Source organism: Phocoena phocoena, chromosome 9 (genome assembly GCF_963924675.1).
Source record: "Phocoena phocoena chromosome 9, mPhoPho1.1, whole genome shotgun sequence".
Lineage (NCBI taxonomy): Eukaryota > Metazoa > Chordata > Mammalia > Artiodactyla > Phocoenidae > Phocoena > Phocoena phocoena.
Window position 1 is genome coordinate 91336419 of NC_089227.1, and position 23637 is coordinate 91360055.

Here is a 23637-nt window from a genome sequence, read left to right on the forward strand (position 1 = left end):
GGGCTGGAAAAGGCCCTGGGGGCTGTGGGGGGCAGGGCTTAGGCTCAAGAAACAGAAGGGGCCCAGGCGTGCCCCCCAACCCTGTTCTCAGAGGGCAGGGGACCTCATCTGGGAACCCAGCAGGCTCCCCATGCCCGAGTGGGCGGGGCAATCGCCCTCCGCTCCTCTCCCGCACCTCCTGGAGGGCCCCTCCCACCTGCCCCTCCTGATCTCCCCAGCCTCAGGGGCACCAATTACCTGGCCTCCACTTCTCCTCCCCCCTCTGTCCCTCCACATCCTACCGGTTCACCTGGGGGTTCCTCCCGTCTCCTTGGACGTCAGGGTCCCCACCAGCAGCCAGCAGGTGCCGTAGTTGTGAGGAGACGCTAACTTGGTGTCTTCCCACACCACCATGTTGACTCCACCCTCTTAAGTTATTTTTTAAAACTCACTACTTCAAGCCTGAAAGCTACCTCAAGAAAAATTATATACTTTCCCAAATTTCAATGCCAATACTCTTGCACTCTGGTCAGAGGGAATTTACCATCTACAAACTGCAAGAAAAAAACACACTCAAGGGGAAAAAAAGTGAGGGGAGTTAAAACTTTATGTAGGTTTTAAAAAGAAATCCCCCGAGCAGAAGCAGCAGCAGCTACACTAAGTGATCATGTCTGAATTCTCAATGACGATCCCAACACAAGGTACTCACAGCCTCTCTCCGGCCAGCTTCCTCCTCCCCGTACGAAGGCCAGCCTGGTCCCCCATACTGGCTGCCTCTGCCTGGGTGGATCTCCACTGGCTGAGCTCCAATTCTGCTGGCAATTCCCACCTGTGTCAGGTGCTGGATCTGGGAGCCTGGAGGAACACAGTGAGTGGCCCAGTGAACACTGGTAGGGGGGTGAGGCTGCCCAGTAAGACACTTCGGTTCTGACCACAGCACGCCCTGGGGATACGAGCATTGCTCAAACGTGGCACCAATTCTACCTCCAGAGAAGACATTTCCTAAGAAAAACAGACCATGAGTTTCCGGGTTTGCAGGGTTTTACTTCCTTTCAATACAGTGGCTAATAGTGATGTTCGTATTTTCCCAGCCAGACATCCAAGGACTGGGAATAAAGGGCATAACAGAGGGCCTTTCCGTTCATTTCTGTAGAGGCTACAAATAAGGATGACCTTATCTATTCAGAAAAAAGGGGTGAAAGATGTTGGTGCCATGAAGAAGCTGAAACCTGGTTCTTGCTTATGGCTTTCAGACTCACAAGGAGCTGAAAATACAATATGCTTTTGTTTCCTTAACAGGCAGAGTGTGAATTCAGAATGTTAAAGTACATTTTTGTTACACTCACATTGTTTTCATAACTTAGTCATATCATAATTAAAAATTTAACGCCACCCACCCAGCCTTCTCATTGAGGTATACTGATAGCAAAGACAGATGATCTCTAGCACTCATTCTACACTCAGACTCGCTATGGCCTTGTGTGACTGTGAAAGCCAGGCTTTAAACAACGTATTTTTCTCCCCCATCAACTTCGGCATATGGAAATATCTCTTTTCAACAGATGGAGGGAGGAAAAACAGATCTTTAAACACTGTGAAATAAAATACCAATTTACAAATGCTCCTAGGATCGTCTAATTCATCTGTGATGCTCAGACTGGTCCCACAAAGGTTCAGGGTTTTCACAGAGATAAGGGAGGTGGCCCCCTCCGTCTTCAAGTCTACTCCTACTCTAGTTGCCTAATTAACAGCCTCTGTTAATCAAATACATTTTTAAAAACGTACTCTGCAGGAGTGCTTGTCAGTTACTGAAGATTCATAACAGTATTAAAACTATTAGAACTATCAGTACTGTTTGCCCAACAGACATTGTTTGAGCAAATCTTGCAAAGAACAGAAATGCAGCCCAGTGTTCCCCATCACTTATAAAGGTTCAGACAGCTGCATAGGGAGAAAAGCATACCTTTGTATTAAAATTGTAACAGTAGTTGAAGTCATAGTTCAGACAGGATTCTGTATCTTGCTTTGTTCACTTAACGAGACAGCACAAGCTCCCCCATGATTCAAGTGGCCCATCAACCCGAGCAAGCCTGGGTTTGCATTGCAGCTCAGCCACTGACAAGTCCTGTGACCTTGGACACCCAGTAATCACTCCAGCTAGCCTCAATGCCTCACTTTTCAAATGAAGTTAAAAAGTCTACCTCACAGTGTTATTTCAAGGATTAAAAGAGATAAAATAGGTCAAATACCAAATGCATAGGAGGCAACCAGGAAATCTTAAATTCCCTTTTTCTGGCTCTATCTGAGCTCTTCATTTTAAATAGCTGTACAGTTTACTACTGATGCCCTTATAACTGGGTATTGAGGGAGCTCACAGTTGTTTGCTATTCTGAATAATGCTCCAATAAACATCTTTGTACATGTAGTTTTTCTCCAATTTTTTGCATTTCTTCAGTGAGGGGAGCCTATATTCCCAAACTTACCAAATCAAAGGCTCATGAAGTTATACTGCCAAGCTGCTTTCCGAAAGTTTAACGATTTACACCATCACCGGAAATAATACAATAGTAATAATGATGGCAGCTAATATTTGTTAAAATTTGTTGTATGCCATGCACTATTTTAAGCACTTTACATTTGTTATCTTCTTCAATCATCAAATAACCATAAGAGGTAAGAACTAATGTTATCCCCGTTGTACAGATAAAGAAACCGAATGCTAATTTTACCACATTATTATAAAAACAATTTCATGATTGAAATGGTGGCTCATCATGGTTTTAATTTGCATTTCTTTAATCATTTTCAAAACTGGACATTTTTCATGTTTACTTTCATATGGTACACACACATTTCTTTTGTGCATTCCTTCTTTCTGTCCTTTGCCTGTTTATCTTTTGCAGTTTGCCCATTTATCAATTTATGAGCCATTCTCTATAATAAGATTACCTCTTGGTCATATCTGCTATAAATCTTCCTAGGTACTACTTTCCTTTTGCTTTTGGTAATTTTTAGACATATACATATTTGATAATTTTACATAGTCAGAAAAGTAACTTTTCTAGTATATCTTAGTATTTTTTCCATTTCAAATTTATACACAATTTAATCCCTTATGGCAAATTATTAGAAAATAACTTCCTCTTCAAATATTTCATACATATAATTTCTATATTCCTCCAGATTAAAAATGAATATGTCTGAATATTGTTTGGTATAAGTGCTATGCAACAAGGTTCAAATACAAAACAATTAATAAGGGAAACAAGACCCACTGCAAAGCACAGCACCTGCAAGGTATGGGAAATCATGTAGGCTATCAGGATACATTCTTTGTTTTGTTGATTGACTGACAGACAATGCAAAATACAAGAACTGCCAAAAAGACCATACTGGATAATTATCCATCAATTATCGCAAATTTGGAATTGGCCTAAACTAGTTATTTGATGACATTATAAAACTGTATATTCTCCAGAAAATGAGAAAATAGCAAAAGAAATTATTTAACATGTAATGGCTCCTCTTATTAAAGCATCAGACTCCAAAAGGAAGGAAATGAACTAGGAAAATAAAAGATGGGCTCTGAGCCCTGGTAATAAAATGCAGTAAGACAGAGTAATAATGAACTCTGAGGACTTTTTAGAGTAGCGGTACAAGAAACAGAAAGAAAAAAAAAAAGAAAGAAATGGAAAGAGCTCGGGGAACACTGAGTGATATGCACAAATCAGTGTTCATAGTATCAACTATTCATGGGATGAAGTTTCATGACATGCAACAGTGATTTGTAATCTGGGGCACAAGACTGGGTCTCAGGCAATCTGGTGGAGGCCGACCAGCCAACTGCCTTGTCAGAATATCAGCTCAGCCGTGCTGGGTGCTGGGTGTCAACAACCAGCAGTGTCTCTCATTATGGGTCTGGAAAGGGTCTCTTAGCTGGTCCACTTACGCTTCTGTTGGACTGATTAGGGAAATCAACTATGAGGTCTAGCAGTGTTTGAAAATTTGGGGATTTACAAAGATCTCAGAATGAATCCCTCATAAACGTCAAGCATCTACTGAACTTGATGAGGATTTGTTGTGGGTTCAACTATTATCACAAAATTCCCAGGGGACTCTGAGACAAATGTATTTTTTTCTTTTCTTCTCATTTTCTGAAAATAAATTTATTCCTAATCTGGATATAATTATTGAGGATACTCAATTCAGAAACCATTATACCTTTTTTGCTTTACCAAAATTCTAAGGGCTCTTCCTTTCCTCAAATCTCTACATGCACTTCAAAAACTGACAAAAAAGATTGTTAAAATACTGGTATTTACAGCTCTTTTTCTAAAAAAGCAAAACTGAATATATGAAAAATTTTTAATCCCTAAATTTTAATTTTGGTCTGAAAAAAAATTCCCTGTATCTTTATACTGAATACACTAAATACTGTAGTTTTACAAGTAAACCACATTATGTGTAATGTTTCCCAAACAAATAGTAAAAATATATTTTAGAATCCTTTAAAAATAAAACATATTTTCTCTCCGGCTTCAAGAGCTCCAGGAATTGGGCACTTTATGTTCTTTCAAGAACATAAACTGAGAACTTTAATTTCCTATGTGGAGATAATCTGGTATAGATTTTATTTGACTTCCAACAGGTAATTAAAGCAAACCTAAATACTAAAAGTAAAGAAAAGCAGTGTGCAAAGACTTAAAAGTTTAGTAATGACCTTTCACTGTTGAATTGCCAAGTAAAGGACTGCACTGGTTACTCACAAATGACACTAAGATTGTTCTTTTAATGATGACATGAAAGAGGAGGTGGAAAAAAACCTAGAACAGTTCCATGTGGCCACCAGCTTCCCCAGGCCCTCCACTGCCGACTCTGCCCATGCGTGACAGCAGGGAAGGGACAGGCATAGAGGCATGGGATAATGACGAGGACACTTTAGAACAAGAAAAAGATGATTATTAATAAAGGTAGAAGGGAAAAAATGAGGGAGGTAAGGCTCAAGGAGAAAACAGTGGTTATATCCTCCCAGAAATGACCAAATAAAACACAAATCTCCCTCTGGTCACTTTCCATCAACTTTTAGGTTGCTTATTACAAACTGGAAAAGTGCCTTCTTTAAAATAAACGCTTGTTTTCGTGCCATTGCAAGCACTCAGAAATAGGTCTTTCCGTTCACTGTAAGACTTCAGAAACGTTTTCCCTGGAAGAGGTGTGGGTGTGAATTCCATGTGAAAGGACTGTTTTCGAGACACTTACTCAGCAACAAATCAGAGGCCATCAGTCTTGGGATCTCAGCCACTCTCTCCTTTCCTACCTCCCTAGCCCTACACCTTTGACGGGATCCGAGGGGACGCGGCTCTTACCGGCGGAAGAGGCCAGTAACGGGATGCTGATGCTCTGGGAAGTCGAAAATGATCTCTGCAGAAGTTAGCTAAAAAGAAACGCAAGGTAAATAGCCACATGTACCTGTGGTGCCCCCGACAGGCCGAGGCCGGGCCACCGATGGCACCTCCTCAGAGTAGATCCCTCGGGCAGCACACGAGGTGGCTTCAGACGAGGCCTGGGGCTGCTGGGGCTCGGCAGGCAGCAGCTCCGCAGACTGCAGCAAACCGGGGCCAAAACCTGGTCTGAAAGCGAAGCGCACCCAAGCGTCAGGACCACACTTGCCCGACTCCGGCACTTTATTAGGTCCACCCTCAGCCCTTAAGGAAAAATAAGACCTATTTGTCTGTTGGCTTATTATCCATCTCCTCTCCCAGAACGCAGGCTCCCTGAGGGCAGGGACTCTATTTGCTCACTGACAAATCTCCAGTGCTATGAAAAGTATATATACCCTCCAGTATACATGCTGGAACACAGCTGATGCTTGTCCAATCTGCTGGATGACTGAAGAAGTAATGCTCTAGTTTACAGACCCAAAGAGGGTGTGGCTCAAGCCCCGGGGCCCGGTCACCTCCAGCGCCCAACTAAAGGGGTGGTTCTCAACCTTGGCTGCATGGTAGCGTTACCTGGGGAGCCCATGCTGCACCCGAGACCAATGAAAACAGACTCTTTAGACGTGAGACCCAGACACTGGTAGTTTTTAAAACTCCATTTATGATCCTGAGCTTCATCAAGGCTAAAAACCAGTGCTCTAAAGCAGTGGTTCTCAAACTATTTAGTTCTAGGACCCGTTTGCACTCATAAAAATGAGGACTCCCAAGAGCTTTTGTTTATGCGTACCGTATCTATAGATAGTTTTCATGTTCAAAATTAAAACTGAAAAAATTAAAACTTCATTTAAAAATAACATTATTAAACCTATTACATGTCAACATTTTTTATAAAATTAACTATATTTTCCACCCCCCTCAAAAAAAATTAAATGAGAAGAATTCTACACTTAAAAAAAATGTCCTTAAGAGGAGACATCTAGATTCTCATAAACTTTGTATTCAATCAGTTGCCATCAGTTATTTTAAGAAAAAAAGCTCACCTCACATAAATATGTAGTTGGGAAAAGGAGGAAGATTTTAATAGCCTTTCCAGATAATATTCAAATAGTATTTCGGTTAAATATTCTTCTTTGAAACCACACCAGAACTCGACAATATTTCCTTAAGGGTGAGTGGCAATACAGACTCTGAAACGGTATCGATGAACTTTTCACCTCTGTTACATTAAAACCACTCGTCTTTCTTGCACTTTGAATAGACCTATGCATGGTTTTACGACACTGGTCATTTGAAAAATACTGGTTCAATGAGTTATGCAGACTTTTAGTTTACTGACACATTTTATTTTACAGTAACCCCAAATCACATTCATTAATATCGCCATTGAGCTCATCAGAGAAGGCTTTAAGTACTAGGGAGCTGTCAATTGCATGCTGGCAGACAAGGTTCCAAAATTCTAACTTTCACCTGAAAGCTCAATTTTATTATTGACAACAAATGCTGTCAGTTGTTTTCCTTGAAGTGACAGGTCCATTTTCGAGGCCAAACACCCAAGTCCGCTGGCTGTTTGTTCAAGCAAAAACACGGCACCAGTTAGTTCGATTCTCAACTCAAACAAGTGAACAAGTGCCTTTCTTCAAAAGGCCATATTCAGCAGAAGCGCTTTATATCTCCTCTTTTGTCACCCAGACTGTTAGAGACTCCAGGGTCTAGGTTTAAAAAAATTAATTTTTACTACTTCATCAATGACATACTAACATAAAACTGGCATTTTAAAAAAAGCTGTCGGGCTTCCCTGGTGGCGCAGTGGTTGAGAGTCCGCCTGCCGATGCGGGGGGACACGGGTTCATGCCCCAGTCCGGGAAGATCCCACATGCCACGGAGCGGCTGGGCCCGTGAGCCACGGCCGCTGAGCCTGTGCGACCGGAGCCTGTGCTCTGCAATGGGAGAGGCCACAGCAGTGAGAGGCCCACGTACCACAAAAAAAAAAAAAAAAAAAAAAAAGCTATGATTGCCCAGCAGTGAAGAACACTGGAGCGAGTCCTTCAACAGCTGGGTGCCACCATCTGGATTCATGCTAAGGCACCACAGTTTCACCCACCATTGCTTTCGCACCTTGGTGCAAGGGTCAACTGAATGAGAGAAGTCAGATAACAATATTATTATAAAAAATAGTTTTGACCTGACAGACCTCCCTGAACGGTTCTCAGGGACCTTCTAGGGATCTAAGAATCTCACCCTGAGAACCACTCTTCTAAAGAAATTTAAGAATTAAAAAAGATGATAATTTAATTACAGTTTCTTGCAAATGACAGTTAACTAGTAATTAATAGATTATACCTGTTCGATGAGAAAGTACACCAACTTGCCCTTATTCTATACTGTGATTTCTGGAGTACAGCTCATAAACTGAAACTCAGGCTACCTATATTAATCTCTTTAAATAAATGCTGCTGTTTTAGATTGACCTCGGAAACAGATGTCTGACCTCTCTGGCCTTACATATCTAAGAGCTTAGCCAATGCACACTCCTTCTTCCAGATCTGTACACTGGAGCTCCCCTAACCTAATCATAATCTCTGGACCATCCACCCAGGAACTATCTCTTGTCCTTTACTTATTTCTGCTTTACCCAGTCAATAAGCACCCTCCTGCCTACATTTGCATCCTTTTAATCCTAAATTGTGTGCTCAGATAGTTCAGTGCACTCCAAATACTCTAGAATCTTTTATCTTCGGTGACCGTAAAATTTATTATCCAAACCAGAACACTTTTGAGAGTGAAATTTATTAATAATTACGCTGAACAACAGCTGTAAATTAGGACTGAACTGGGCAAATCAGGTCACCTGGTCCCCCTATCATTAGCTTCTGCCCGGGATCACCTAATCTCCACCTGTTCCCTTTGTTGCTTTTGGACCACAAAGCACTGCCTTGGTGGGGGAGGAGGGTTGGGGAAAAATAAAAGAAACCCTGCTGAAAATGAGGGCAAATAAAAGAAAAATAAAGAAAAAGTGGGTTTCCCTGGTGGCGCAGTGGTTAAGAACCCGCCTGCCAATGCAGGGGATACGGCTTTGAGCCCTGGTCCAGGAAGATCCCACATGCCGTGGAGCGGCTAATCCCGTGTGCCACAACTACTGAGCCTGGGCTCTAGAGTCCGCGAGCCACAACTACTGAGCCCACGTGCCACAACTACTGAAGCCTGTGCGTCTAGAGCCCGTGCTCCCCAACAAGAGAAGCCACCGCGGTGAGAAGCCACACACCACAACAAAGAGTAGGCCCCGCTCGCCACAACTAGAGAAAGCCCGCACGCAGCAACAAAGACCCAATGCAACCAAAAATAAATAAATAATAAATTTTTTTGAAAACCAAAAGTAAGGAGGAAACAGATAACATTCCTACTCCTGTGTGACTTCGATCATTAAAGGGATAGTTGAATATGATTTCTGAGACTAAATCTGTTTATCTACAATTCCTTCACTGAAATAAATCAACTGTCTATTCACATGTGGGTCTGAATTACCAACCCTCTCTTCTGTTCTAATGGTCTATTTGTCTTGCTTTATACCACACTCTTAATTCCTTGACAGCAATTTATAACATTTAGAACAATCCTAACATCTTATTCTTCTTTCTCAAAGTGTCTTGGCTGTTCTTGGCCCTTTGCATTTCCACATACATTTCAGAGTGAGTTTGTCAATTTCCATGTATTAAAAAACCCAACAAACTACTGGGATTGTGAATGGGACTGCAATAAATCTATAGATCACTGGGGAGAATTGACATTTAAAAAATACTGAGTTGCACAATCCATGAATATCTTTCTTTAGAAGGCTTGAATATCTTCAGTTAGATTTATCCTGAGGTATTTTATATTTTTGAATGCTATTTTATATAGTATCTTTAAAATTGTTTATTTTCTGTAACTCCTCATAAACAGAACAGATTTTTGTACACTGGTCTTATAATGCTGTATACTGATCTCTGTAAACTTCGTATCCAGCTACCTTGTAATTTAACTATCTTGCTATTTAGCCATCTTGCTAAAGTCACTTACTTCTAACAATTCATGTGTTGACATTTTAGTTTTTTCTGCTACAAAATTATATCACCTGTGAATAATAACAGTATTATTTCTCTCTTTGAATTCCTTACTCCTTTTGTTTCTTTTTCTTGCCTTATTACACTGGCCAGGACCCCACAGGGCAATGCCAAATGGAAGTGATGCAAGCAGACCTCTTTGTCTCGCTCTTGCTCTCAAGAGGAAAGCGTTTAACATTTCACCATTAAGAAATATTTGCCAAGATACCTTTTTATCAGATTACTATCAGTCTGCTTCTATCCTGTGTTTGCTAAGATTTTTACCATGTATGGATGCTGAACTTTATCAAATGTTCTATCTATTGAAATGAGAACATTTTTCTCCTTTATTCACTGCAAAGTGGAGAATTACAATGATTTTTAAAAATTTTAAACTACTCTTGCACTGCTGGAAAAAAATCCAATTTGATTATGATATGATGGATATCCTATTGATTATACTGCTGGATATACTTGCTAATATATAGTTTCAAAATTTTGGCATCTATGTTCAGGAGTGAAACTGGCCCTTAATGTTTCCTTTCTTGCAATGTCCTTGTCCTTCTTGTCTTTGGTATCAAAGTTATGCTGGTCTCATAAAACGAGTTGAGGAGTGTTTTCTCTTTTTTCTGTCCTTTAGAAGAGTTTGTATGACATTGGTATCTTTTATTCCTTCAGTGTTTGGTAGAATTCACTGTTGAAGCCACCTGGCCCTGAAGTTTCCTTTGTGGGAAGAGTTTTAATAATGACTTTAATCTCAATAGTTATAGGACTATTCAGGTTTTCTCTTTCTAGGAATTTTTCAAAGAACTAACTTTCAGCTTTGTTGGTCTTCTCTAGTATGGTATTTGTTTTCTACTTCATTAATTTCTATTCTTATTTTTATTAGTTCCTTCATTCTACTTCCCTAGGTTTATTAGGTCTTTTTTTTAACACTGAGACAGACACTTAGATTATTGATTTTCAGCCATTTTTCTTTTCAAATATATTTTGAGTCTTTCAAGGCATCAAAGTGCCCCACTAACATGGCTTTACATGTACCACACAACTTTCGATATGGTGCATTTTTAAGCAAGCCTCACGAGTCCGTCAAAAGTTTTGCTCAGCTTCTCAGTCACCTCCTCTGGAATCAGCAGGTATCCGTGGGAGAAAGGCAGGGCTCATCTCTCTGGATTTGCTGGATCTTGGCCCCATACTGCTTCACTGCCCTGTTAGCCACGTGGTTTTCTGTTTTTATTTTTAAATCTTGTCTAGCTTTTCCAGTTATCATCAGCAAATTATCTAGTCTGTCACTACTGGAAGCAGGACTTAAATTCCAACTTTTTTCCCCCTCTTCTGGTTAGATCAAGATAACACACAACTCAAGAGTTTTTCATCTGCTCACATTAGCTAAAAGAAACAAATCTGCAAAATTTAAGGAACAGCATATGTGAGAAAGTCCTGATACATTTTCTCCTAAAAACCTTACCTTGGTAATGGGCCTGATGGGGGAGCCATTCCATAGTCTTCATATCTCTGGAAGAAATTCAAAAGAAGATGAAGATTAACATTCAATACTTATTATAAAGTGACAACAGCAAACTTACAAATTTAGATTTGCAGGATCAACTTCCAAGAGAATTATTTTCTCATAAAAAGTTAGCATGCTATCAGGGCATTCTGCCATCAAGTAATGCTAGAAGTTTCAGTTTGGGGAACTGGGCTAATAAACACACAACTAGTTTCTAGACCTTTCTTTCTTTTGTGAAAATATTAATAACAGACAGGGTTTCTGCACCTGCGCTTCTCTGTAGGCTTATCCTCTACAAACCTGTATCTTCTGCTAAAAAGGTGGTCCTTAAATGGCCACATTTAGTACAAATGACTCTATCAACATGGGCCACAATGGTCACCAGATCTAGTGGGTGCCCAACAGCAATTCAAATACACTCAAGAAACTAAACAATGCAAATGCTGTACCATGTTGTAAAATGCTATAAAAAGAGAAAGAATATAAAGAGAACCATAAGTTAGACCCTAAAAGGTGAAGTGAACACCTTCAGTTTCTGACAGTTTTCTAGTACCAAGGAGGCCCAGCCAATACTCCCTGCCCTTAAATTCCATAAGGTGTCCGTGTATCCTTCAATCAACTCTTTTTACTTGAACTAACTTGCACTAACCAAGTGCTCTTTGACTGAAACAAGATGGCACCAGAATTTATTTTTTTTTTTGGCTGCGTTGGGTCTTCGTTGTCGTGCACAGGCTTTCTCTAGTTACGGCGAGCAGGGGCTACTCTTCGTTGTGGTGCTCGGACTTCTCACTGCGGTGGCTTCTCTTGCTGCAGAGCATAGGCTCTAGGCATGCAGGCTTCAGTAGTTGTAGCACATGGGCTCAGTAGTTGTGGCACGTGGGCCCTAGGGCACACGGGCTTCAGCAGTTGTGGCATGGGGGCTCAGTAGCTGTGGCTCTTGGGCTCTAGAGCATAGGCTCAGTATGTGGCACCTGGGCTTCATTGTTCCGTGGCATGTGGGATCTTCCCCGACCAGGGATCGAACCCGTGTCCCCTGCATCGGCAGGCAGATTCTTAACCACTGTGCCACCAAGGAAGTCTCCCAGATTTAAAGAAACCTAGACCTATGTTGCATTCCTCTTGAAATCAACATATCTTAACCCTAGCATACGTGGGACTCGGATTTTAACACTTCTTTTCAACAACTATAAATCATTATTTTGGAATCAGGTATTTTAGCAGGACAGTAACTCTGGACAGCATCCATCGAACTCCAGTCAGTTTAAACCAATAGGTTGTCCAGGATCAGGCGCTCCAAGTTAAGTTAGTAAGTCAGCCTTGCTTCTGGACCTGCTCTAATATTAGATCTTTATTTTTCTAAGCTGCCATTTACTGAATTATTATTTTGTTATACACTGTATGAACACTAACTCAGGCCCACAGCAACACAAATAAGTGCTCACTATTTCTGTTTACAGATGAAACCAACATACAAGGAAGTTAAACAATTTCCCCCTAATTTATCTTTCTGGCATGCTTTTAACCACTGGGCTACACCACCCATAATTCCTAAAACCAGACTTTCCCTCCTGAATAAATCGCTACTTTGCGGGGTTTGGTGCGGGGGGGAAGTAGGAGCTTTGGAGTCAGACACACTGACGGAACTACTCCACTTCTCTTGGTATATTTCCTTAGGCCAAGAAGTACAGAACAATCTCTGTACCTCACAGAGTTCTGAAGGGATTATTAGACATGAAACTGTGCTCAAATTACTTCACCTCTGACCCTCACTGCTTCCCTTCCCTTGGCAAAGGGACGGAGATTAGAACTCTGTAGAGTTCCACAACTGAGGTAAAAAAGCCAAAGGGGATTATGGAAGAAGAGAGAAATAGGACGAAAAGGAGAGTCAATTCCTTTTCCAAATAATTAAACAGAAATCTGAGACTGGATAAAGATTATTTACAGTGGCCCTTGTGCTTTCAGCACAGTTTGGACTTTTTAAACATAGTCACATGCAAAATAAAACCAAAAACAAGGATCACGGCTTAACAGTTTACCTATCAGGATTTCAAAAGATCTAATAAGTGATAAACTAAAAGAAAATCAATGCAAAGTAGCTATCTCCTCTTTAACTGTTTTATTATTGTAGCGCTACGCATTTCCAATCTATTGTAGTCAGAAAAAGGATACTAGGGCTTCCCTGGTGGCGCAGTGGTTGAGCGTCCACCTGCCGATGCAGGGGACACGGGTCGTGCCCCGGTCCGGGAGGATCCCACATGCCGTGGAGCGGCTGGGGTCGTGAGCCATGGCCACTGAGCCTGCGCATCCGGAGCCTATGCTCCACAACGGGAGACGCCACAACAGTGAAAGGCCCGTGTACTGCAAAAAAAAGGATACTATTTTTCTAGAGACTACATGCCCCCAGTGAAAAGGTTGTAAAAGAAATCGCAGACAGACGGCAGGCACTTCCTTTAAGTGGGTCACACGTGTAAAAAAGTTTGGAGGACAAAAGAGAACTTTAAGGTTTCAATCAGCTAGGCGAATAAAAATTCCTTTTTAATGCATCCTTTCTTTCTATACAGTATAAAACAAGCCAAGAGAGCAAGAAAGGCAAGTGGTGAGTGGAGTCTGGAGGGGCCTGAGGTAAAGCAACCAGACGGTAAGGTCTGCTCGTACAATATCTTAGCTCAGGTATTCACACCTGCTACTTAGAGGACAACTCCACGGAGGTTAACTTTACTCAGGGAAGCAGAAATACCACCTATTAAGTGGCCTGACTCACCAACGTATAACTAACGTCTTTACGCTGGCTAAAAAAGAAATAAAAATGTCATCAGATGGTAAATAAAGGTTCATTGGGTAACCGAAGGCACCCTGACATCCACATTCCCGTGGTTTTTCACCACAGTCAGCAGGAGCAAATAAATGGTGATCAGGTTCCTCCTGCCAGCAAACAGTAACTTTACAACCAATTTATAAACACGGTGAAGTTACATTAGAGATGCCCAAATACAACCAATGATTCTGATTTTCCACTAGATTAAGTTGCTACCACTCCCATCAAAATATGAAGGGTAACACCAAAAGTTCACATCCAAACCACTCGATAGGAGTATTTATAAAAATCTTGCCATGGGTCTGCGTTCCTGGTTAAGATGGAGGCGTGAGGCATTATCACGGAATCGTTCATCTGCAACACGCATGAACAACGAGGAAAGAATAAAAATAGTAATACAGATCTGTCAAAAATTACGGCTCCATTGATCAGCAGAAACCAAGCATCCACTTGATCAGCAGAAACCAAGCAAGTAAATAAGTGGGTAAAATATGCCCTAAACTGAGAAAAGCAGGGGCCAAGGGGGGAAAGAAAGACTCTGGTAGCACAATGTGGCCCCTAACTTAACAAGAATAGCCATTCCTCTTTCTAACTTCAAAGATACGGTAATAAAACAACACAACGGGAGACCGCAGAACTATGGAAATAATGTGAGGACCAAAATAATGCCAGTATGACTTTAAGAAATCAACTAATGGGGAAAAGAATAGATACGGTTTAAAAGCAAATCAATGCCACAGAGAAAAGGCCCACGATACCCATAACTGAAGGCAGAGAAAACAGAACAAAGTAGCTAAAGCAACTAAGAGATAAATGATAGATACAGAAAAGAGACCAAGATGAGCCAACATAAAAATAATTGGTACCTTCAAGTCCAATAAATAGAACAGAGTAAGACAATTATTTCAGAAATAAAATAAAAGAAAGTTTCCCTGAGGTGAATGAAAGAACTGAATCCAAAGATAAAATGGACGTTGGTTATTAAGGGCAGAAAATGATTCAGAAAAAGTGGTTGAATGCCAAGAACTATTTACGCTTCCTAGAGGATATGACATATACATCTTCTATCAGAAAGGGATAAATTAAGATGGCCACAAATTTCTGCGCTGAACAATTCAAGGAGCAAAGAGAAGCAACATGTAGATGCCAGCAGCGAACAAGTTCAGGTCGGGAAGTGAGATGAGAGCTCTCCTTTTGGAAAAACGCAACTAAGCAAAAAGGCTCCTGGAAGGTCTCCCTCTTCACTCCAAGTCCCCCTGTCACCCATAGGATGCATCTACTGTGTTAGCCTCTCAGCTTCTTGGTCTGCTCAACACCAATAAACGGCCTTTTACTCGTCAGCCACCACCCTGACATCCTACTTTCAAGACCACAGGCAGGGATATGATTAGGAAATCTTCCAATAATCTTGGTGAGAGATGATGATGGCTCCAACCAGTGTAATGCAGTGAGTAGATTTGAGAGGAAGAATCTACAAAGCTCCAGCATGTTTAATTGCCCACCACTTTCCCTTTCAGTGTATCATCTATCATCACTTCAAATGCACCCTCTGATTCACACATCTCTTCCCAGTTGTCCTTTCATCACATATGCTTGATAAAGCCCCAGCTCCAGATCAATCCAACTGCCTGTTTTCTCCTTGTCTACACCTGGGTATCTGAACGCTGATAAACAAAACTACAGAACTTTAATTTGTGCCACTATAATTTCACAATCGGCAGTCTGAACAGCGGTCTCAATGCTAAGTCATTACTCCCACGTCCCTAATCTCTCATTCTCCACAATAAGTATTTCAAGTTTCTACTCTCCCTCAACCCTCTTGCCTTGCCTTGCCACACTTGTCTCATTCTCAATAGATGACTCTGCTTTCTCTACTATGAGAACAGAAACCATGACATGGGTGGTCCTGCAATGTACTGCCACCCAACTACAGACCGGATTGTACTTGCACCCAATTCTTTCTCCCTCCCATTAAACTGGAAGAAATATATCCCTTCATTTCTAAAGATAATTCCTCCACCAGTACTCTGGATCCCCTTTCCTGTATCAGTAAGCTCTGCTCCTACACTGGCTCAGTGCCGTCAGCAATTAAACATGCTGAAGCCATGTTGACTCTTCCTCTCTTGCACTGTGACAAACCACTCTCCAGGGTAAAATGAGAGCAATCTTTCCAAAAGGCACACCTAATGATGTCTCCAGCCTGCTCAAAACCCTTCAGGATCCAGGCACTGCCCTCAGGATGAGGTCTAGGCTCCTAACCTCTCCGCTTCTTCCTTTCCCTCTCCTCCCCCACATCTCACCACTTTTACTTCCCACTTCCCATTAGATCCCCAGAACTAATTTCAAGGGTTGACTGCATCCCTGCTATCAATTACTGAAAGAGGAGTGTTGAAATCTCTGACCAGAATTGTAGATTTGTTTATACATGCATGCAGTTCTGTCAGTTTTTGCTTCACGTATTTTGAAGCTCTATTACTAGGCACATAAACATTTAAGATTTTTATGACTTTTTTGTTTTGTTTTGTTTAAAAAGATCCATTTATTCTAAAATTCTTTTTATTTATACTTTTTAAAAAACATCTTTATTGGAGTATAATTACTTTACAATGTTGTGTTAGTTTCTGCTGTATAACAAAGTGAATCAGCTATATGTACACATATATCCCATATCCCCTCCCTCTTGCATCTCCCTCCCACCCTCCCTATCCCACCCCTCTAGGTGGTCACAAACCACGTAGCTGATCTCCCTATGCTATGCAGCTGCTTCCCACTAGCCATCACTTTTACACTTGGTAGTGTATATATATCAATGTTATTCTCTTACTTTGTCCCAGCTTACCCTTCCCCCTCCCCATGTCCTCAAGTCCATTCTCTAGGTCTGCATCTTTATTCCTGTCCTGCCCCTAGGTTCATCACAACCTTTTTTTTTTTTTTTTTTTTAGATTCTATATATATGTATGGGTGTGTTAGCATACAGTATTTGGTTTTCTCTTTCTGACTTACTTCACTCTGTATGACAGACTCTAGGTCCATCCACCTCACTACAAATAACTCAATTTTGTTTCTTTTTATGGCTGAGTAATATTCCATTGTATATATGTGCCACATCTTCTTTATCCATTCATCTGTCGATGGACACTTAGGTTGCTTCCATGTCCTGGCTATTGTAAATAGTGCTGCAATGAACATTGTGGTACATGTCTCTTTTTGAATTATGCTTTTCTCAGGGTATATGCCCAGTAGTGGGATTGCTGGGTCATATGGTAGTTCTCTTTTTAGTTTTTTTAAGGAACTTCCATACTGTTCTCCATAGTGACTGCATCAATTTACATTCCCACCAACAGTGCAAAAAGGTTCCCTTTTCTCCACACCCTCACCAGCATTTATTGTTTGTAGATTTTTTGATGATGGCCATTCTGACCTGTGTGAGATGATACCTCATTGTAGTTTTGATTTGCATTTCTCTAATGATTAGTGATGTTGAGCATCCTTTCATGTGTTTCTTGGCAATCTGTTTATCTTCTTTGGAGAAATGTCTATTTAGGTCTTCCACCCATTTTTGGATTGGGTTGCTTGTTTTTTTGATATTGAGCTGCATGAGCTGCTTGTATATTTTGGAGGTTAATCCTTTGTCAGTTGCAAATATTTTCTCCCATTCTGAGGGTTGTCTCTTCGAAGATTTTTATGATTTCTTGATGAACTGGCCACTTTATTATTATGAAATAATCCTCTTTATCCTTGTTAATATTCTTTACTATGAGAACTATTTTGGCTAATATTAGTGTAGCCACTCCAGGTTTTGTGATTAGCGTTAGCAATGGTATATCCTTCTTCATACTTTTTTTTTTTGCGGCACGTGGGCCTCTCACTGTTGTGGCTTCTCCCGTTGCGGAGCACAGGCTCCGGACGCGCAGGCTCAGCGGCCATGGCTCACGGGCCCAGCCGCTCCGTGGCATGTGGGATCTTCCCGGACTGGGGCACGAACCCGTGTCCTCTGCATCGGCAGGCGGACTCTCAACCACTGCGCCACCAGGGAAGCCCCTTCTTCATACTTTTAACCTACTCGTGCCTTCATATTTAATGTGGGTGTCTTGTAAGCAGCGGATAAGTGGATCTTGCTTTTTATCCAATCTGACAATATCTGCCCTTTAATAGGGATATTAAACTGTTCACATTTAATATGATTACCGACAGGTCTGGATTTAAATCTACCATCTTGGTATCTGCTTTCTATTTGTCCCATCTGTTCCTTGTTCCCCTTTTCCTCTTTTTCCACCTTCTTTTGGACTACCTTTTTATTTTTTCATTTTTACTCCTTTGTTGGCTTATTAGCTACAATTATTATTATTTTTTTTTTTAGTGGTTGCTTTAGGGTATATGTTATATATTTTTCATTTATCACAGTCTACCTTCAAGTGCTATTATTCCACTTTGCGCATGGTGTAAGAACATTAAAACATTCCCCTTCTACTTCTCCCCATCTGGTCTGGGTGCTATAGTTTTCATACATTTTACTTCTACCCCACAATACTTTGTTACTACTTTGCTTTAAACAGTCAATTACCTTTTTAAAAGATTTAAATAATGAAGAAAAAAGTTTCCTATAATTACCCACATATTTACATTTCTAGTGCTTTTCATTCATTTATGAAGATCCAGATGTTTATCTGGTATCATTTTACTTCTGCCTAAAGGACTTTCTGTAACATTGCTTGTAAAGCAGGTCTGCCAGTGATGCATTCTTTCAGCTTTTGTGTGTCCGAAAAAGGTTTTATTTCACCTTAGTTTTTGAAAGAGGTCTTCACTGGATATAGAATTCTAGGTTGACAGTTTTTTCTTTCAGTTCTTTAAATATTTGTTCCACTGTTTTCTGGACAATGAGAATTCTGCTGTCATCCTTACTTTTGTTCCACTGTATGTTATCTGCCCTTTTTCTCTGGATAATTTAAAGATCTTTATCACTTATTTTAAGCAATTTCATCGTATTTTTGGTATAGTTTTCCTCATATTTCTTGTGCATATGGTTCATCAAATTTGTGGATCTGCAGATTTACAGTTTCAATCAAATTCAGAAAAAATTATTCCTTTATTTTTTTCTGACACCCTCTCTGCTCCTTCAGGAACTCCAATTACATGTATATTAGTCTACTTAAAGTTGTCCCACCGCTCACTAATGAGCTGTTCATCTTTTAGTCTAATATTTACTCTCTTTGTTTCATGTTGGATAGTCTTTATTACTATGCATTCAAGCTTACTGATCTTTTCTTCTGCAAATCTAATCTGCCATTTATCCCATCTAGTATGTATTTTTCATCTCAGACATTATAGTTTTCATTTCAAAATTTGATTTGTATCCTTTAATATTTTCAATGCTTCTAATTAATATGTTCACTCTTTCCTCTAGTTTCTTGAACATACAGAGCTCCATTATAATTCTTTTAATATCTTTGTCTACTAATGCTACCATCTATGCCATTTTTTTTGCTTCTCTGCTGTCTGGTTAGTTTGATTGGATGCCAGACTTTGAGTATTAAGTTGACCTTGCTGGATACTGTATAGTTTTGGTTTTCTTTATAAATATTCTTGAGCTTTGTTCAGGTTCAGGTCTTACTTTTTTCTGTGTTAGGTAGAATGAGAGCAGCTCTGAGTACTCTAATCGAGGCTCCATGAATTATGAGGTCTTTCACACTGGTACAAAAGAAACTGTATTAGTCATCTCAGGCTGCCATAACAAAATATCACAGATTGGGTGGCTTAAACAACAGAAATTTACTTTTTCACAGTTCTGGAGGCTGGAAAATCCACAATCAAGTTTCCAGCAGGGTTCAGTTGTTGGTGAGAGTTCTCTTCCTGGTTTGTGGACAGCTGCCTTCTTGTGTCCTCACATGGTGGAGAGAGAGCTCTGGCGTCTCTTGCTCTTCTTCTAAGGGCATCAGTTCTATCAGATCAGGGTTCCAACCTTATGACCTCATTTAAACTTAATTTCCTCCTTCAGGACTCTATCTCCAATATATTCGCATGGGGGTTTAGGCTTCAACATACAAACTTGGGGGGAATACAATTCAGTCCACAGCAGGAACATATTCCCACGCTTATGTGAGCTCTGAGGATTGTTTCCGCTTATCTTCTGGGGGTAGTTCTGTACTTAAAACTGGTCAGTACTCAAATGAAGATTCCATGCAGCTCTCTGGAATTATCTCTCTGTGCATCTCTGCTTTCCTGCACTGTCTATTGTGAACTCTAGCTGCCTTTTCCTCCCCAGACGCTCAACTCTGTTTTCTCAACTCAGGGAGACCACTGAGCTCTGCCTGGGGTCTTCCGCCCTGCACCGTAGCTAGAAACTCTCTCAAGACAGTTGGGGTGACTGTAGGGTTCTACTCATCTCTAATGTCCAATGTTGTGAAAACCCATATATTTTGTTCAGTTACTTTAGTTGTTTCTGGAGAGAAGGTAAATCTAGCTCCTTTCCTCCATCTTGTCCAGAAGAGAGAGTCTGTACCAGACACTTTCACTTCTGTGTCTCTGATAGCTTCCCCACTACCTGAAATATTCTTCTTTAATTGATAACCACTAATTACCCTCAGACTTCCACTTAGATTTCGTTTTGTCTATAAAATCCCTCCCAAGCACTTTCAGTCAAGTGCTCCCCCCACATACTTTCCTCTTGCCATGACACCTGCCACACGGTGCTGTACTAAGTTACTGCTTCAACTGTCCACATACCTGCACTGGGACGTAAGAGCTGGAGCTGTGCATCATGCACCTCTGTATCCCGAGCACCCAGAACGTGGCAGGTGCTCCATAAATATATTTGAATGAATAAACAAATGAGAGAAGCTTAAACAGACAGCAGCTATAGTCAAATTCATTTTATCACCGAGTTGTGTTCTGTATCATCCATTTCCTTAAAGATTATAAACTACCAGTTACAATTATATACCAACTGTAATTATGAAGTAGTTTAATATTTATTGTTGAAACAATCTATATTTTTATATTTAAAACAACAATGACTAGATTGAATATTTTTCCCCTGCATGGTAGCCGTTATCTATACCTCAGGCCCACCATGTCTTGAAGGAAACAATCTATTGAGAAGAGCATACTTTCAAAATTCATACCAATTTCAGAGATGAAAATTCTTTTAACATATGTTTATTACCACCCAATTTAACCTTAATATGGTTAACAAAATTAGAGGAACCCTGTATAAACACTCCTTGAAGAAGAAATTTAAATTGTAACCTATTAACATCTTTCCTGAGTCAAATGTTTCAGTCTGGTCGTTTAATCTGAAATTAGCAAAAAATAATATTTAATGCTACATCCTTGAGTTCTACTTCTTCTCCGTGACTTGAGAAGGTACATTTGAAAGGTCTGACTGAATATGAAAAAAATAAAGGATCACAAAGACAGATGAAACACTGAAATGTCAACTCCCAAGACGGAAATCTAGTATTTGAAAATGATTGTGCTTGGCTACTTGTGGACTAGCTGCCTACACCCAGACCCTCACCTCACCTCTTCAGTCCCAGGTGGCCTACACAAAAAAACTTAATGATTCTAGTACATTCTTAACTGTATCTCTTATGGAGACATCAATGAGAATATATTTTGACACATACTCCACCTATATTTCATGATAACGAAGGGAACTCAGGAAGATACCTCCACAAAACACCTGAGTTGCACAAAAGAATGCTTTCAACACTGAGAATTAACCTAGAAGATAATAAAAACTAAGACTCATCATCCAAGCTTTAATTCCAATCAAATCCAACAAGAGTATTGCAGGGATCCTGAAAACAAGGCAGTCAGGCAACAAAGGTCCGACATCTTGCCCATAAGAGAATTCTAGAAGGTCCACACTTACACTGCATGGGTTGTTGGCCGTCTGAGCTGGGCTGTAGAAGGATCCCCACTGGGTGGCTCGTCTCTCTTCCCGGGAAGGGGTGCTGTTCACAGGCAGGCCGGCCGGGACTCCAGGGCCTGCAGCTGCAGTGTTAGGGGGCTGGCTGCTGGGGGCCACGAGGGCAAAAGCATCATCCAGGAGGGAGTGCATGGTCTGCCGCGCCTCCTCGATGGACGGCTGGGGCGGGATGTACTGGGAGGCCGGGAAGGGCAGGCCTGGATACCTCCCCAGCTCAGCTGAAGACGGCGTCTGCACATCTGCTGGGAGGTCGGGATCAGACTACAGTGGGGGAAACAGCAAAGTGAAGAATCAGACACGAGCTTCTGTGGAGACCCAAAAACAAAACTCTAGGACTAAAAAAGAATTTAACAATTTTCACTGACACTGAGGAATGGGTTTACCATAAGAATTTTTCAAATCACAGCTGAGGAATGTGCACTACCTTTCACGGAGGCAAAAAGTTTGAATCAGAAGAAATAAAAAAGTAAAATTATTCAACAGTCATTTGTCCAGCAAAACTCAATCAACTCCCTGAAATGTATCTCAGTACCTGGAAGTGCACATGTTTTCCTGAAAGCCCCTAGCAACCAAAAATGATGTGTCAGAGTCTATATACTAAATTACCTAGTTGACTTTCCCTAGATACAGAAACCCAAAACTAAAGCAGTCTATTGACTATTAACAATAGGAAGAATACACCTATTGTTGTATAGGTGTATTCGCCCCATACACCCGCAGAAGAGTTCAAAGGCACCACGATATTACAACTACGTGTGTATAAACCATTTTAATACCTATTACGACAACTCTTTACAAACAGTAAATAGTGTCAATTATTTGTTCAGAAACTAACTTCTTTTAAATGGCGGTATCCCTGGATAACATGAGTCAACAAGAAAAGTTTAAATTATATTCTATATCCACTGTCGAAGAGGCAGGGACATAAGTAACAATTAAGATTTTTTAAAAATCTTATTTCCTGATACTACCTTCTGAGCCAAATGCTGTCATAACATATACTCGGTAAACTGTAAGAGACAAAACAAGGAACCAATGGAAGAAGAGGCCTTCCTGGTCTCAGTGGTCCCAGAAGCCCAAACATCACAATGACTACAACTGACACACTGAAAAGAGAAGAGGTTCTGCTCCAGGGGCTGGTGACCCCTCGTTGGATCACTCTACATGAGGGCCAAAGGAAGGCGTTCCCAGATCTCTTTGGATCAGTGAGTCTCTTACAAAGAAAATCTCTCTTGCAGAGACACGTCCTTCCTCTCAGCCAACTGCCTAAAATGCTTCGTCATGACTATGGTCTGTCCAGCAATGATCCGTTATTATTCACACCAGTGTCAAACACTTAACAGCAGCAGCTGCTCAACTCCAAGCACTCCAAGCAGAAAGAAAACCAGAAAACGTACCAGCAAACCCACCAACAGCTCACGGGCCTGTTGTGCTTAGCCCGCACCAGTCTTTAAAAAATAGATGAGCAATATTTAAAAAATCTGAAAATTTCCTACTAAAACTCAAGAGCTCTGGATTCTCTTGGCAGACCCGGAAGCCCTGGCATCACTGGGCCCTCACCCTCGACAGAAACAAGTGCCATTAGGTAGAGACTGCTCCCCTGAGATGGGCAGGTGCTCTGCCCTTCACAACAGTGAGTGGACGGTCTCACTCCAAGGTACAATACACACTTAGTCCTGTGAGGCTGTTTCTCCGAAACACAATATCCCCGTAAAGTTCTACTAAATGACTTAGTCATCAAGGTAAGGATTCGGGGCCCCAAAGGTCTCTGGTTTATGACGTAGCATTGGCAAGACTCTGTGTTCCTCTCCTTACAAGGTGCAAAAAAACGGCCCCCACTCATGCCCTTCTTCCGTTCTTGGTTTTCTCGAGGAGCAGATGGGGAA

General features: G+C 40.9%; 1 protein-coding gene across 1 annotated transcript in view; it reads right to left on the reverse strand.

Annotated features, from left to right (window-relative positions):
- Nucleotides 1-23637, reverse strand: part of KIAA1549 (KIAA1549 ortholog) — a 147282-nt gene that overhangs the window by 7908 nt on the left and 115737 nt on the right. The window contains exons 16-19 of the mRNA XM_065883799.1: nucleotides 21695-22012; nucleotides 10965-11011; nucleotides 5449-5609; nucleotides 689-834 (exon numbers count right to left, since the gene is read on the reverse strand). Of these exons, the coding sequence (XP_065739871.1) occupies nucleotides 689-834; nucleotides 5449-5609; nucleotides 10965-11011; nucleotides 21695-22012 (672 nt within the window). The remainder of the gene's footprint in view (nucleotides 1-688; nucleotides 835-5448; nucleotides 5610-10964; nucleotides 11012-21694; nucleotides 22013-23637) is intronic.